General features: G+C 43.6%; 1 protein-coding gene across 1 annotated transcript; it reads left to right on the top strand.

The window, feature by feature from the left end:
- Nucleotides 1-541: 541 nt before the first annotated feature.
- On the top strand, nucleotides 542-15916 carry ccdc34 (coiled-coil domain containing 34). Its single transcript, XM_033038621.1, has 8 exons — nucleotides 542-562; nucleotides 2547-2877; nucleotides 5337-5579; nucleotides 7112-7250; nucleotides 8033-8140; nucleotides 9896-10054; nucleotides 10637-10778; nucleotides 15497-15916. The coding sequence occupies exons 2-8, from the start codon at nucleotides 2564-2566 to the stop codon at nucleotides 15712-15714; spliced, it is 1323 nt and encodes a 440-aa protein (XP_032894512.1). The 5' UTR covers nucleotides 542-562; nucleotides 2547-2563; the 3' UTR covers nucleotides 15715-15916.
- The last annotated feature ends 419 nt before the right edge of the window (nucleotides 15917-16335 follow it).

The following is a 16335-nucleotide window of genomic DNA, read 5'->3' as shown; positions in this document are numbered from 1 at the left end:
CTTGACAGTGTTGGCTTTGTTTCTCACTCCTTCAAGCATCGAAGGGCTGGATAACTTGCATTTTGTTTAAATACAGGTGTGAACATTATTGGTGATGACACTAGTGATCGACACAAAATGCTGGATCAGGCAGAACACAGGGATAATTAAGCCGAATTAGTTCACGTTCAAGATAGACACAAAAAGCTGGAGTAACTCAGCGGGACAGGAAGGAAGCATCTCTGGATGGGAAAGAATGGGTGAAGTTTCAGGTCGAGGCCCTTCTTTGCAGACTAGTGATGATGCTATTGGATTGAGAATGTATGAAGAGTTTTTGTGTTTCTTTTATTCCGAATAAAGTTTAATTTTGAAATAAACTAATGCCCACACTCTAGTTCTGCCAACACTACACAAGTAGCTGCAGCAGGCTGTCCCGCGGAGGGTAGGCCGCAGTGGTTGTCATGGAGACGGCGGGCAGCGCGGGGCAGCGCGGGTAACGGCCGGCATGGGGGCGGCCATGTTGGCCAAAGATTATAGAGGAGCTCCTCTAGTATATTTGATGTTGGCGGCGGCGGCGGCGGTGGTGAGAGAGAGCTAGAGGTAGCGGGGTGAGGGAGGGATAGAGGTAGCGGGGTGAGGGAGGGATAGAGGTAGCGGGGTGAGGGAGGGATAGAGGTAGCGGGGTGAGGGAGGGAGGGATAGAGGGAGCGGGGTGAGGGAGGGATAGAGGGAGCGGGGTGAGGGAGGGATAGAGGTAGCGGGGTGAGGGAGGGGTAGAGGTAGCGGGGAGAGGGAGGGAGGGATAGAGGTAGCGGGGAGAGGGAGGGAGGTGGGGATGGGGGAGGATGAGAGGGGGGGGGGGGGATGGGGGAGAGAGGGAGGATGAGAGGTCAGGGTGGGGATGGGGGAGAGGAGTGGGGAGGTTCGAGACGACTCGGGTACCGGGAGAGGGGATGGGGAGGGGAGGCTGAGGTACCGGGGATGGTGTAGGGAGAGGGAGGGGGGAGAGTGGAGTGTTGAGGAGGGGGGCGAGGAGATAGGGTGGGGATCGTGGAGAGGGGCTGAGGGGGCGGGGTGGGACAGAGAGGTGTGGATGGGCCAGAGGAGTGGGGAGGCTGGAGGTACTGGTGGTGGTGAGAGGGGAGTTGAGTGATGAGGATGGGGGCAGGGTGATAGAGGGGGGAGTTCAAGTTCAAGTGAGTTTATTGTCATGTGTCCCTGATAGGACAATGAAATTCTTGCTTTGTTTCAGCACACAGAACATAGTAGGCATTTACTACATTGTGGGTGATGGGGAGGGTATGGCAGTAGGGAAGCTCTACAAGGCGCTGGTTAGGCTGCATTCGGAATATTGTGAGCAATTTTGAGCACCATATCTGAGGAAGGTAGATATAAAATGCTGGAGAAACTCAGCGGGTGAGGCAGCATCTATGGAGCGAAGGAATAGGCGACGTTTCGGGTCGAGACCCTTCTTCTATCTGAGGAAGAATGTGCAGGTTCTGGAGATTGTCCAGAGGAGGTTTACAAGAATGATCCCAGGAATGAGTGGGTGAACCTATGATGAGCGTTTGTCGGCACTGGGCCTGTACTCGCTGGAGTTTACAAGAATGAGAGGGGACCTCATTGAAATGTACAGAATAGTGAAAGGCTTGGATAGAGTGGATGTGGAGAGGATGTTTTCCATTAGTGGGAGAGTTTAGGACTAGTCGGGTTCAGAATTAAAGGACATTCCTTTAGGAAGGAGATGAGGAATTTCTTCAGTCAGAGGGTGGTGAATCTGTGGAATTCTTTGCCACAGAAGGCTGTGGAGGCCAAGTCAATGGATATTTTTAAGGCAGGGGTAGATAGATTCTTGATTAGTATGGGTGTCAGAGGTTATGGGGAGAAGGCAAGAGAATGGAGTATGGGAGAGATAGATCAGCCATGATTGGATGGCGGAGTAGACTTGATAGGTCGAATGGCCTAATTCTGCTCGTTTCACATGACCGGGAGAGGAGGAGCGGGAGGGTTGTGGATGGGAAGGACAATGGAGAGGTGAGGAGGATGGAGGATTGGAGAAGATGGAAGGGGAGGAGGAGTGGAGAGTGTCGAAGGAGGGGATGGAAGAGGAGGAGGTGTAAAGCAGGAGGGAGGCATATCGGAGGGAGGGGGAAGCTGGATAAAAGAGAGGTATGGGGACTCAGGATGGGAATTGAGTGTATGATGGGGGGGATAGGCTGGAGGAATGGGGGTGCACTGGGGTGAGGAGAACAAAACAATTGAGGAACTGGGAGAATACTGTCACCACATATGTAGTGCATAGAGCACAGGACTTCCCTAGTCCCACCCTGCACTCCCCCAGCCTTTGCTATTTTCTGTCGATCCTTTCAACAAGATTTTCTGACTAAGCGCATCTTCTCCACCCTTTCCCTTTCAGTATTCATGTCATTACTCTTCATATCTTCCTTTTACCAGATATTTGCCAAATGCAGTTTGTATTCATGATTTGTGAAATTATTTTGTAGTGATCTCTGTTAAAACGATATCAATTTTGAAGCTCTGATCTTCCAATATTTTGTTGTGAACAGAAACGTTTCTGTGAAGAATGTCTTCGCGATCCTTTGACAAAATAATCGAGGAAACAAATTCACAATCAGGTCTGTTTGAACAGAATAATAAGTTGGAAAATGACGCTGAGCTGAGGAGTTGTGAATTATCCTCTTCCTCTGGTTCCACTTCCTCCCTGCTGTCTCCCATTTACCATGAAAGTTATGAAAGTGAAGATGAGGAGAATGAGTCACTGAACAAACAGGCCGACAGACTTCAAAGGGGAAAATCAGAATCCACTCCAAGGAGAAGGGAAGATAGTTTCTTAAAAGGTCAAGTGGTTTCCACTCCAAGTGGAAAAAAACAATCCAGGTATATGTGTGGCCTCTACAGATAAATTGTTCTCTTCTCTGTCAGATTAGTTTTCTTCCATCATTAGTTGAAGGGACACTCAGTATTGTGATTATTTTCTCTGGCTCTTTCTGAGCTTCCCTCCTCCTCCTCCTCCATTACAACTATGACTGGATTTTCATTGTTCTCACCTTCTGCCCCATTCCTTTCCATCTGTCCCTTTCTTTACCATCTGTTCTGCCACTCGCTGAATATATCTGTTTACCTGTGTCGGAAGGAACTGCAGATGCTGGTTTAAACCAAAGACAGACACAAAATGCTGGAGCAACTCAGCGGGGCAGGCAGCATCTCTGGGGAAAAAAGGAATGGGTGATGTTTCGGGTTGAGCCCCTTCGATTTTCGACCCGAAACGTCACCCATCCCTTCTCTCCGGAGATGCTGCCTATCCCGCTGAGTTACTCCAGCGTTTTGTGTCTATGTCTGTTTACCTGCTGCTTTTGCCAACTATATTATGTCTACAAAACAAAATAAGTCTTCTTACCCAGTTTTAGTCCCAAGTTCAATGTGCAACAACTCCAATTTCAGCTGAATCTATTTGAAAACTTCTCCTGCACAAACAAAGCAAGTTCAATCTCTGCTCATTGCCCATTCATTTCAGCAATATATGTCTTGCATCCATACACTTTAATAAAGGACTTTCGCTACCCTTTATTGCATTTGCTGCTCATTGTAATCCCTTCACTGTACAGCAGACAATGTGGGAGATAAGTAATAGAATGCACCATTTTGTTCTTACCTGTAGCTCAAACGTTGCCAATGGATCATCCTCTTGTTCTTATTTTTAGACCTTTGAATGGGGCGTTTTATTATTCTTATTTATTTTCAAGAACAATGACTGGTATCATCAAAGACCATGGATGATGAAGGATGGGAGCTGCTTGTGTCTGAGGTTAGGGAGTTTGGTTTGAAGAACTGGATATAGGATGACTTATTTGCCAATAATAATTCTGGGCAGAGGATAGTCCGTATTCTGTCCATTCCTCTGGTCAGACTGGTAGACACACTAGCCAGCTTTCACCACTCAGACCTCTTCCGCCATTTCTCCTCAATCACACACACTCATCCCTTTTCATACTTTTTTTGTGGCCTTTGTTGAATACTTTTACAATCCACCACTGAAATAGCTTTTGTTTTAAAACCTCTGTTTTCACAGGTTGCAAGTTGTTAATGATATTTCATTAGTGCAATTTTCTTTTTTATGTGATTGCATTATAATGCATGTATTGTGTTTTCATTTTCATACCTGAAGAAATGTTTAATTTATTTTCTGATCTGTGTAATTTAGCTGGTGAATGGTTCTGTCATATAATAAAGTTGTTATTTTTTAAAATGGTGCTAATTTGCCAGAATCTCTTGTTCTATATTGGTCCATCAATGATGAAATAATTTACTCTGAACCCAGTGTCACATTCTGAAAGCTTTATATTTATTATTAGAAACCTGTTGATTAAAGTTGCACCGATTTGTGACTCTATCATAGATTGTTGACACAGTATCTTTCATATCAGAAGCAAAGTTATCGACAATAGATGCAGGAGCAGGCCATTTGGCCCTTCGAGCCAGTACCGCCATTTAATGCGATCATGGCTGATCATCCCCAATCAGTATCCCGTTCTTGCCTTCTCCCCATATCCCCTGACTCCGCTATTTTTAAGAGCACTATCTAGCTCTCTCTTGAAAGCATCCAGAGAACCTGCCTCCACTGCCCTCTGAGGCAGAGAATTCCACAGACTCACCACTCTCTGTGAGAAAAAGTGTTTCCTCGTCTCCGTTCTAAATGGCTTACTCCTTATTCTTAAACTGTGGCCCCTGGTTCTGGACTCCCCCAACATCGGGAACATATTTCCTGCCTCAAGTGTGTCCAAGCCTTTAACAATCTGATATGTTTCAATGAGATACCCTCTCATCCTTCTAAACTCCAGAGTGTACAAGCCCAGCTGCTCCATTCTCTCAGCATATGACAGTCCCGCCATCCCGGGAATTAACCTTGTAAACCTACGCTGCACTCTCTCAATAGCAAAAATGTCCTCAAATTAGGGGACCAAAACTGCACACAATACTCCAGGTGTGGTCTCACTCGGGCTCTGTACAACTGCAGAAGGACCTCTTTGCTCCTATATTCAATTCCTCTTGTTATAAAGGCCAACATGCCAGAGAGCTATGATAGAGAAGGCCTATTGAGACAAACTTTTACTTAAGCCATACTTGTAAGGCAAGGGCAGCACGGTGGCCTTACAGCACCAGAGATCCACAGATGCTGTCTGTACGGGGTTGCACGTTCTCCCCATGACCGCGTGGATTTCCTCCGGGTTTCATCTCACACTCCAAAGACGTACAAGTTTGTAGTGTCTAACGTGTAAAGTAAGTGGATTTCAAATCGAGTCTGGAAAATGCTAAACGCCAATTTTGAATCCATGTAGAAAGACCATCCACTTGAAGAGAGATGCGTCATCCAAGGGATGTGATTTGGAGCTTTCCAAAAGTTCCACAACTTCTCTGCTCTCGCCTATTTACCATGACAGCTATGAAAGTGAGGAGGGTGAGAGCGAGGCTTCCCAGACGCCCGCCAGCAGCATTTCAAATGGAGAAATTGCATCCACTGCAAATAAAACCCTGACTAAAAAGTTGGCAATATTAACTCCAGTCAGATCAAAAACTCCAAGGTACATATTCCATCATGTATTTGTTACATACATTACAGTTTAAGTTTTCAACTTTGCATCTTTTTAACATTGAATAATTAAGGTTTAACTAAAAATGCAAATTAAAATATTTGATTGTGTCATTAAGTACAGGTCCTTTGAAATACTAATTGACTATCTGATTAAAGTAGCTACTAGGAGCATTTAAATAAGGTAGCTTGGTGCACCCCATGTGGGCATCAAGACTGATCCTGCATTTCCCTTTGAAGAGGTACTCTAGTTGTAAAATGTGATCTTTTAATTACAGTTAGGAAATAAATCATGCAGTGTGACCACTAGTCACGATATAAACTTTTTTTACATACTTCTATCAGCATCAAATACTGTTCAACAGCTTGCATGTACATCCCTGAATACTGTTTCTGTAGGTAGATGACGCTCATGAATTTTAAAGATTTTTATAAAAATAAATGAATACAACATTAAAAATGGCAACACTTTGCAAATTCAATGTAAAACCAGTTTCAGTGGTAGCCTTTAGTTTTCCTACACATTTTGCTTGCAAGCCCGTGCAGATTTTGCTGGTTTGCAGCATGCAATTGTCACCCAGAATCACCAAACTCTTGCTTGCGTGAATCGACAGGCAGCATCTCTGGATAGAAGGAAAGGGTGACATGTCGGGCGAGGCACTTCTTCACACTCGACCCGAAACGTCACCCATTCCTTCTACCCAGAGATGCTGCCTGTTCCTCTGAGTTACAAATTCAGCATTTTGCGTCTATCTTCGGTGTAAACTAGTATCTGCAGTTCCTCCCTAAGCATCCTGCTTGCGTGGTCAGTATACAGAAGGTTCATCATACTGGAGTACAAGACTCTCTATCTCAATGCACAATGAAGTAGCCTCTTCTCCAGAACATTCAACATTTAAACAACCAGCATTTAGAGACGTTACAAAATTGCAATGAAAATGTAATTTAAAAACCTGCCACCCCCTTGGCATTCTTCTGCTCTGCCCTACAAACTCTATTGCAATACCTTTGAGAATTCTGTACGAGATCTAATCCGGCACAGAATCTAAATATCAATTACCCATCCACTCCCGGCATAAATAAATATTTCCATGGGCGTCACAGCTCATACTGTCCACACTGCCGCCAGTTTAGCGTGGAATTTCTGCATTGGATCATACTTGCTAAACTACTAAACTACTTTCCATTGCTTGCATTTCCGCTCATGGTTTAACTTTAAGGCTGCGAGAGAGGTTTCTCAGATAATTACGTGTGAACTGGGCTCTTGTGAGCCTGACAGGCCTGAGCTCGAGCCAGCTAGTGGAACTGTTTTGCAGCCAAGATGTTTATCTACAGGTCTGCTAATGGTAGTTAGAGCAGCAGTCCTCTCAAATTTATGAATTATCTTTGAGTGAACGTAGTTGTACATCAGTGTTTGTTGTTTATTAATTTGGCTCTTGCATTGTTTCTGTGTTCATTCACTAAAGTCTGTAGCAAACAATATAATGGCGGAAATTTGAGATAAAGTAATACTTTGTTCTAAAGACCTAGAACTTCTGCAAGAAAGACAAAACTAAGTGAGGAGCAGCAACATTTAAAGGAAGTTGAGCTTACTGCATGGGAGGAGTGGCTGATCAAGAAAGCTAAGGAAGAACGTGTTGAATTGCAAAAGAAATCTGAGCAGGCAAGTGTTTCAATTATATGTTAGAGTCACTACTTTTAAAAGTCGAATCACTTTTAATAAATTTAGAGTAAATCGTATTGCCATCTTATTGTTCTTAGCTTTCAGTTTTGTTGCATAAAATTACATAACATTTGGAGAGGAATTTTTGAAATTCTCTCAAAAACATTAAAAACAAAACTGGACCCCGACACAGAACTGATTATTCTAGGAACGTCAGAAGCCTGCTCTGAGCTATCAATATTTCAAAGACGTTTCCTCAATTATGGTCTGATAACGGCGAAAAAACTAACACTCAAATTTTGGAAACATACATCTGCCCCTACTCTCAAAATGTGGATTACAAACATGTCTGAGACGCTACATCTTGAAAATATGAGACTTGTCTTAGCAGAAAAACCAGAGCATTTTTCGAAGACATGGACACCATTCATTGATTTACTACAAGGATAGTATGGTGCAATACGATGTTGGAATTAAATCTAATTACGGGTTGGGTGATGGGTGGGGAGGGATACGAAGCAGGTATATCATCACCTTTTGTTTTTATTTCTGTTTTTGTCTTTTTAATTTCGTACGTCTTTCTTATTTCTTTTACTTACTCTTTGGCTACACCAATTTGGTAGTCTAGGGGTTCTATTCTTGCACATTCCACTGACCTGCTGAGTTACTCCAGCACTTTGTGTGTATCTTTGTTATAAACCAGTACCTGCAGTTCGTTTCTACACGTAATTAATGTCCAGCTTTTCTTCAGTTAAAGTTTATCTCTAAGAAATATTTTACAGGAGATGGAATTGAAACAAGTAAAATTAAAAGAACATGAGGAGTTCGAAAAGAAAAAAATTCGTGCAGAAGAAGAGCATAAACGTTGGGTGCAGAGGAAAAATGAAAAGGCAAGTGATACAAATTAGCTTTTATTTGAAACTGTTTCTAAGAGTTCACTCATCTGAACTTCCTGGGCTGCAGTGGACGTAAAACTCCAGACTGATGTTCACTCTGTTGGTGTATCCTGCAAGTCCAAATAATGGGAGGTTGAGGAACAGATGTACGAATCAGAGAAGTGTGAAAATAATTGTGTAATAGTGGGAAGGGATTTCTACCTCCCCAATATCAGCTGAGATCATCTCAGGGTGAAAGGTTTAGAGCGGCAGAATTTTCAAATAAAAATCTAAAGTGAACCCTGCAGAGCTTGTTGAGCCAGTGTGTGGACAGTTGTACCAGACATGTGGAGTGCTGGACCCAATCATTGGGAGCAGAGCTGGAAAGTGATAAGTAGTGACCGTAACTCTCTTATGTTTTCAGGTTGCTATGGATAAGGACAAAAATAGCTGGAAACGTAAGCTCCTGAAGTGGGGGAGAGGTGATTTTAATATGATGAGACAACACCTTTGTAAAAATGTAGAGAGCACCGACTTGTATGCAGCCTACATCCACCCGCTAGGGGATTCACTTAATGGTGAAACAAATCTTCCTCAAATCTCCTTCAAAATGTCCTACCTTTGGATAGAAAAGGTTCAGAGGGACTTGGGCCAAACGTGGGCAAGTGGAACTAGTGTTGAAGGGGCATCTCGGTCAGCATGGGCAAGTTGGGCCGAAGGATCTGTTTCCGTGTTGTGTGCCGTGCTATGACCCTGAAGCTTGACCCTCTCCTTAAGGACACATCTGCCAATTGGAATGGCTTTTCACAGTTTCCACTTTTCATCATTTTATATATATCAGGTCCTCTCCTTAATCGTCTCTCAAAGGTTTGGAGTGTTGTTGAAACAAAGGAGCAAGTTCTCGACAAAAGGAAGCAGGGTGGAGTATATGCTCTCATCTACATCAATGGTGTTGAAGTGGAAATGGTGAAGGGTTCCTGGGTGTACACATTGAACTGAGGCCAAGCATCCAGCTCAGTGTGTTGCGTGACTTGACCTCACAGAACAGCTAGGTTGGGGGGAATTGCCAGGAATAACCAAACTAAATTAAAATAAATTATCTCGATGCACATTGTTGTAACGGTATTGGAAGAGCTTGACCAGGAGCACTAAGTTCTGGACCAAACTCTTCCGTGTTAATAAGATTAAGCAGAAGGGTCTCGACCCGAAAAGTCACCTATTCCTTCTCTCCAGAAATGCTGCCTGTCCCGCAGAATTACTCCAGTATTCTGTGTCTTTCTTCGCTGTAAACCAGCATCTGCAGTTCCTTCTACACCTTCAGTATTAATGCTGGAATGTTGTAAAGTGCCACGGTGGGGAATTGAATCGGCTCTGGACTGCAAGTCTAGAATTTCTGCAAACAAAAATATTTTCTCAGTTGATGTTTAAAGCCGCTGCACTGAAGAAAAACGTGTGATGCAACATTTTAAATTGTTTTGTAGGTTTATAGAACTGAAGGTTCTGTATGAATCTAACATTGGTGCAGAATCTGTTGCAATCATATCTTGCCAATGTCTATGATAAGGCCATTGATCTGATTTACAACAGAAATGAATATAGTGCCCAAGATCTTGATTTTAGTCAGTGCGAGAGTGGAAGAATAGATGGTTTAAGGTGACATGAGGAGGTGGCATTAGCACATTGATCTGTTCTAAGGAGCTGCTGGAACAAGGTAAAGATTTGTATGAATCTAAACACCTGCTTATTGTGAGCAATTTTTGACTAGTATAGGAAAAGTTGGTAAAAGAAGAAAAACTTCACAAGGAACTGGAGGAAAAAAATGTCAAGGAGCAAGAAAGAGAATGTGCTGCAGGCAAAGCCAGTCAAAGATTTCAGGAATGGCTGAAGAAAAAGGAGCTTCAGAAAATGAAGATGAAGAAGATTGAAAAGGTAGAATAACTAATCCTCTTACTTCTCAGAAATGTGTTCCGATACTGTTGACAGGCATCAGATTAAGCTGCAACTGCCAAGCTAATAACTCAGAGTGCAATTTCCTTTTGTTTAAACACGACAACTGTATATTAACGGTTGTGTCTTTTCTGCATCATTAAATAAAGCTTTGTGTGCGTTTTCTGGATAAAGTTAATCTTACTGAGGTCAGTGGAAATACTGATTCTGAATTATATGTTACTCAACTGTAGTGTTGAACTATTTCATTGAAGCCTTAAATTAAATGGCAATACACTCTTCCTGTACTTTGAACACACTTCACTTTGGAGAATGTGTAGGAAAAAACTGCAGATGCTGGTTTAAATCGAAGGTAGACACAAAATACTCGAGAATGAAGAAGGGTCTCGACCCAAAACGCCACCCATTCCTTCTCTCCAGAGATGCTGCCTGTCCCACTGAGTTACTCCAGCATTTTGTGTCTATCTTCACTTAGGAGAATATTCGCCTGGCATGGCGATATTATTTGGATCAGTAAGCAGTAATTCTGCAATATTGTAAATAATATTAATTTTATATGTTCAGGATGCTGATGAGAAAAAAATAGTGGAAACACAGGAGAGGAAAGAGAAGGCAGAGAAGGTTTTCCGCGAGTGGGTAGAAAAGGTGAAAACAAGACCGCGGACTGCTCCAAGCAGCTTCGGATACGCTAATGGTAAACTCACAGGTCAGTACCAATCTTAAAATAAATACAGAACTAAATGTTACTACAATGTTCCTCAGTTGAAGCTGTATGTCGCCACAATGGAATTCGGATAAACAACATGTTACGTACTTTTAACATTGAAGCAGGAGAAAATCATGTTGTTCCTAGAATTTGTTTTCCTGAAAGCATACACCCTGCAAAGTTCAATTCTGGAAGAATATTGTAAATTAAGTTTGGCCTCTGGAGTATGTTACAAATATGTTGAAAGGCTGAGATAGCATGCTAAAACAGTGTACTTAATAACTCTTGAACAGTTTGACCTTGAAGTACTTTACTGTCTTGCAATACATTCCCATGCCTATTTTTTGCAAAACAAATCCAAATAAAGAAGTTTCCTTTTTTTTGTGCGTTCATACCCATGAGAGTTCCATAGGTTGCAGCAATAGACAATTGGTTCCCACTCAGGCTGGAAATAAAGACACACAGTGCTGGAGTAACTCAGCGGGTCAGACAGCATCTGTGGAGAACATGGATAGGTGACGTTTCACAAAGTGCTGGAGTAACTCAGCGGGTCAGGCAGCATCTCCGTCCCCATTGTTTAATTATTCTGTATTTTTTATTATTCTGTATCCTCTTTTTTTTTTAAATTTCTATATTGCACTACTACGGACTGACGCAAAACTGCATTTCATTGTACCCATACTCAGTATTTGTGCAATGACATTAAAGTTGAATTGAATTGATTGAATTGAATCTGTGGAGAACATGGATAGGCGACGTTTCAGGACAGGATCTTTCTTCAGACCCAACACCTTCTTCAGGTGTCACTTCACGTACTCCAGCTCCTGTTTCTTGTATTGTTAGTGTTTTGACTATGTTCCTTTAATTCACACCAGTTCTACGTTTTCCCACTTTCTCATCCACTATTTACACACGAGAGGCTATTTACAGAGCTCAATTAACCTTCAAACCAACACACGACACAGAGTGCTGGAGTAACTCAGCGGGTTAGGCAGCATCTCTGGGGAACATATATAGGTGATGTTTTCATTCGAAACCCTTCTTCAGACTGATTGTGGTGGTATGGGGTGGGGAAGCTGGAAGAGACCTCTTTTTCCCCCCACACCCTGCCCTCACCACCACTATCAGTCTGAATAAGGGTTTCAACTGAAAACATCACCTATATATGTTCTCCAGAGGCTGCCTGACCCACTGAGTTACTCCAGTACTTTGTGTCCTTATTTGTAAACCAGTATCTGCAGTTTCTTGTGTCTCCATTTCAGGCTGGAAATAAAATTGGTTGTAATATCATTTGTACGTGCAAGTGAATTCCATAACTCCTACGTACTATACATGTATTTTAGTGTGACTTTCCATGTTGTAAAGCAGAATGGTAGATGAAAATAAAGTTTGAATAATTGCGTAGACAAAAATGCTGGAGAAACTCAGCGGGTGCGGCAGCATCTATGGAGTGAAGGAAATAGGCAACGTTTCGGGCCCGAAAAGGGTGTAAAGAAGTGTTTTGTCCCGAAACTTTGCCTATTGAATAATTGCGTGACTGGTCAAATTTGTCCGCATATAAAGTTGCAAAGTAAATATATTTCGATGCAATTACTCATCTTTAAGATGACTGAAATAAGGTTGAACAAACTAAGGAATGTTCTACTTTAGATCCAATTTGTCTGAATTTGTGTAGTAACAAATCAGTAAAAAGATGACTTCACTGTTGTAAGTTGCTGTTAAATTCTACTACCACATATAAACAGAATATCTGTAAGGCTGAAAGTATTTAACAGATTCTCACTAGAAGATTCCCTCCTCCCATTCTTTTTGCATTCCATTGCTTTTTGCTTCTCATGCATATCAGATATCAGAGAGCTGCCCAAAGATAGCATTATATTTACTACAAGGATCCAGTGTTTGTCCTCTTTGTGTTTTGGTATTCTCCCCAGTTGATGACCTATCGGCAGCAGTTGTTTCCATCAGCAGTTTGCAGTTAGGTTTGCGTACTCATGACTGTTAGCTGTTGTGCTGTGTGTGTTGAGCTTGCCCCGTGGTTGCCCTCTGTGGCTGCTCAGTGCTCTCAACCCGTCTTTGATTTACAAGTACAACAATCTCCAGTTTATGTGACTGAAACGTCTTCCAGCTTCCATGAATATTTTGTCAAGATACCCAGGTTTCTATGCTTAAAGAAGGAACTACAGATGCTGGAAAATCAAAGGTAGGCAAAAATGCTGGAGAAACTCAGCAGGTGAGGCAGCATCTATGGCGCGAAGGAAATAGGCAACGTTTCGGGTAGAGACCCAACTTGCCCTCTGAGTTTCTCCAACATTTTTGTCTACCAGGTTTCTATGGTGCTAATTTTCAAGTTTGTTTCCTTCCATTTTGGAGGATAGTCTATCTTTTTTTAAACATTGACTTGTTTCAAAGAAGTACTTTGAACATGGAACAGTACAGGAACAGGCCCTTCAGCCCACAATGTTTGTGCCTAACATGATGCCAAGACCATCATATCTACCTGTACATAATCCATATCCTTCCATTCCATGCATATCCATGTGTGTATCCACAAGTCTTATCAATGTGACAAATATATCTGCCTCCACCATCACCCTCGGCTCAGCTTTCCCCACCCCCATGAAACATGCCCCACACATCTCCTTTCAACTTTTTCCCTCTTACCTTAAAGCTGTGCCCTCTAGTATTTGACCATCGATTATGTTGGTCCTTAAAGTGGGTCTATGAATAACTTTATACTTGTACAAATAGTTTTCTGGAAATTGCTGATAATACTGTGGCGTGAAGAAACTGATGTTTCATCTGATTTGGGCAACAATACACAATAAACGGCAGGGGAGACTTTTAGTTTCAGGTCCACGGTTCCCTGCAGCAAAGGATGCAGAGTGTTGTGGCGGCTCCCAAGGGTCGTGCCACCTTAGTGTCGAACCCCTCGGCACAGGAGTGGTTCAGTCCGGAGGCGGCCCTTAGCCGGAGGCTTTAAAGGGTGGGGTTTGGGTGCCATCTTTCTCTCGTTTGGTCTTCCCTACAACCGGGAGGATCAGAATAAAAGGTGTCTCTCTCTAAACACGACTCCGTGCTTTATTCCAAGACACACGCTACATTGGTGACCCCGACGCTCCATTGGCGTCATGATGGAGAGAAGAGAAAGCCCTACCTCCTCACAGGCCGGCCTGGCCCTGTCTCTGGACGCGGTCTCCGTTAAACTGCCCAAGTTCTGGACCACCCGGCCGCTCATCTGGTTCCAGCAGGCGGAGGCCCAGTTCAACCTGCGGGGCATCACGGTCGATGCCACCCGTTTCTACTACCTGGTGGGGGCCCTCGACCAGGATGCGGCTGAAGAGGTCACGGACTTCCTCGCAGACCCCCCGGACTGGATGGACGAGTTGCCGTGGGTCATGCTGGGCATCCGGACTGCTCCCAAAGAGGACTTGGGCTCATCATCGGCGGAGCTCGTTTACGGGTCGCCACTCACGGTGCCCGGGGAGTTCGTGCCGTCGGCGCCGGGGCAGCAGGGAACGCCCTCATCCACCCTACAGCGCCTTCGCGAGCAAGTTGGCAGGCTCGCACCCGTCCCGACGTCCCGCCATGGGACATTTCGCCCACACGTGCCATCAGCCCTCAGGGACTGCCCGTACGTCTTCCTGCGCCGTGATGCCCACCGGACTCCACTCCAGAGGCCGTACGAGGGTCCGTTCCGAGTGCTGGAACACGGGCAGTCGACTTTTGTCCTGGACATGGGGGGCCGGCCGGAGGCAGTGTCGATCGACCGGTTGAAGCCGGCACACCTGGACATTGACCAGCCGGTGCTGGTTGCCCAACCTCGGCCCCGAGGGCGCCCCCCTTCACGGCTCCCTCCGCCTGTCACTCCACCTGTCCTCCCGCCGGTCCCTCGTCCTGTCCCTCCACCTATGCCTCCGCAAGCCCCACGAGCGGCTAACTTCCGCACACGGGCCGGCCGGGTCGTTCGCCCGCCGGTGCGTTTCGTGCCTCTGGTTCTGGGGGGGGGTCCTGTGGCGGCTCCCAAGGGTCGTGCCACCTTAGTGTCGAACCCCTCGGCACAGGAGTGGTTCAGTCCGGAGGCGGCCCTTAGCCGGAGGCTTTAAAGGGTGGGGTTTGGGTGCCATCTTTCTCTCGTTTGGTCTTCCCTACAACCGGGAGGATCAGAATAAAAGGTGTCTCTCTCTAAACACGACTCCGTGCTTTATTCCAAGACACACGCTACAGTGTGACCTATAAAAGTGTATAAGAAGGTTTTGCGTGGTCGAGGGATTAAAAACAAGAGGGCACATGTTTAAGGTTAGAGGAAGAAGTTTTAAAGGGGAAAGTTTTTTACACAGTGAGTGGTTGATATCTGAAACTCACTCCCAGAGAAGATGGAGACACTTAGACAGGAAGTTAAATAGGTAATGCATAGAAGAATACAAACGTAATGGAGGCAAATTGGATCAGTCTGGATGGACAAAAATGTTGATGTGTTGGGGCCAAGGGACCTGTTTCTGTCCTATACAATTCTATACTCTCTTATCTCTTACTGGCTTTCACACAAGCACTGCTTCTGCTTTGCTGCTGGAGAGATTAAATATCCCACTGTTTCACATGGGGTTTTTTCTTGCTAAATGGAAGAGATGTTATCACGAGACAATTCCTGCAGTGTATTAACTATATTGAATGCTGTCTTGAGCAATACAAAGCTTACGTTGATTTTGTAATTGATACAGGGTACTATGATGGATGTTCGTACCCAGCTCCGAGCTACTGTAATCCAATTCCATGGAAACCCATCCCTGCGCCGTGTTCAGAAGATAACATTAAAAAAACAACCCTGAAGGAGAAAGCAAAGCCAAAATCAACACCCCTGTACATCCCACATTCCAATGTTGCTTTCAGACCAAAGGACAATCTCCTTGTTGGCAATGGTTGGAGGAAAGCAAGATGACTTTTGTCCAGCACCTTCCATTATTTACATCTTTATTCTTGTATTTTTTTTCTCCTGGAATTAATATCAGAAGCACATTTTTTTTCCAGATTTATATTTTAATAAAAAAATGGTTTTATATTCCTCTTTCATCAAGACCAGAGTTTGCTTTTGCTCTCTGAATACCTAGTGCCCATTAAACACTATGAGTGAATATAAAATATTTAGTTTGTGTCTCTTTTAAGTATATTATTGTAATTACCCATATAAAGTTAACTTTTGGTGCGTTTACTCATCATCTTTAGGACGACTGAAATAAGGTTGAACAAACTAAGGAATGTTCTATTTTAAAATCCAATATTATGTATGAGATGAATCTTTAATAATCTCACAGTCAAGAATTATTACTGGTTTATTGATTTATCATTATTATTGTCATTTGTACTGTGATTCAGTGATTTTTTTTGTTTATGTATTATCCAGTCAAATCTTACCATGCATGACTGCAAATCCTAGAAATTTAATAAATTTATAAGTGATAGGAGCGGTATTAGGCTATTCGGCCCATCAAGTCTATTCCGATATTCAATCATGGCTGACCTATCTGTCCCTGCTAACCCCATTCACCTGTCTTCTCCCCAT

The sequence above is a fragment of the Amblyraja radiata genome, chromosome 20 (assembly GCF_010909765.2).
Source record: "Amblyraja radiata isolate CabotCenter1 chromosome 20, sAmbRad1.1.pri, whole genome shotgun sequence".
In the NCBI taxonomy this organism is placed as follows: Eukaryota; Metazoa; Chordata; class Chondrichthyes; order Rajiformes; family Rajidae; genus Amblyraja; species Amblyraja radiata.
Note: the sequence above shows the minus strand (reverse complement) of the source record. Positions and strands in the feature narration are given on the sequence as shown.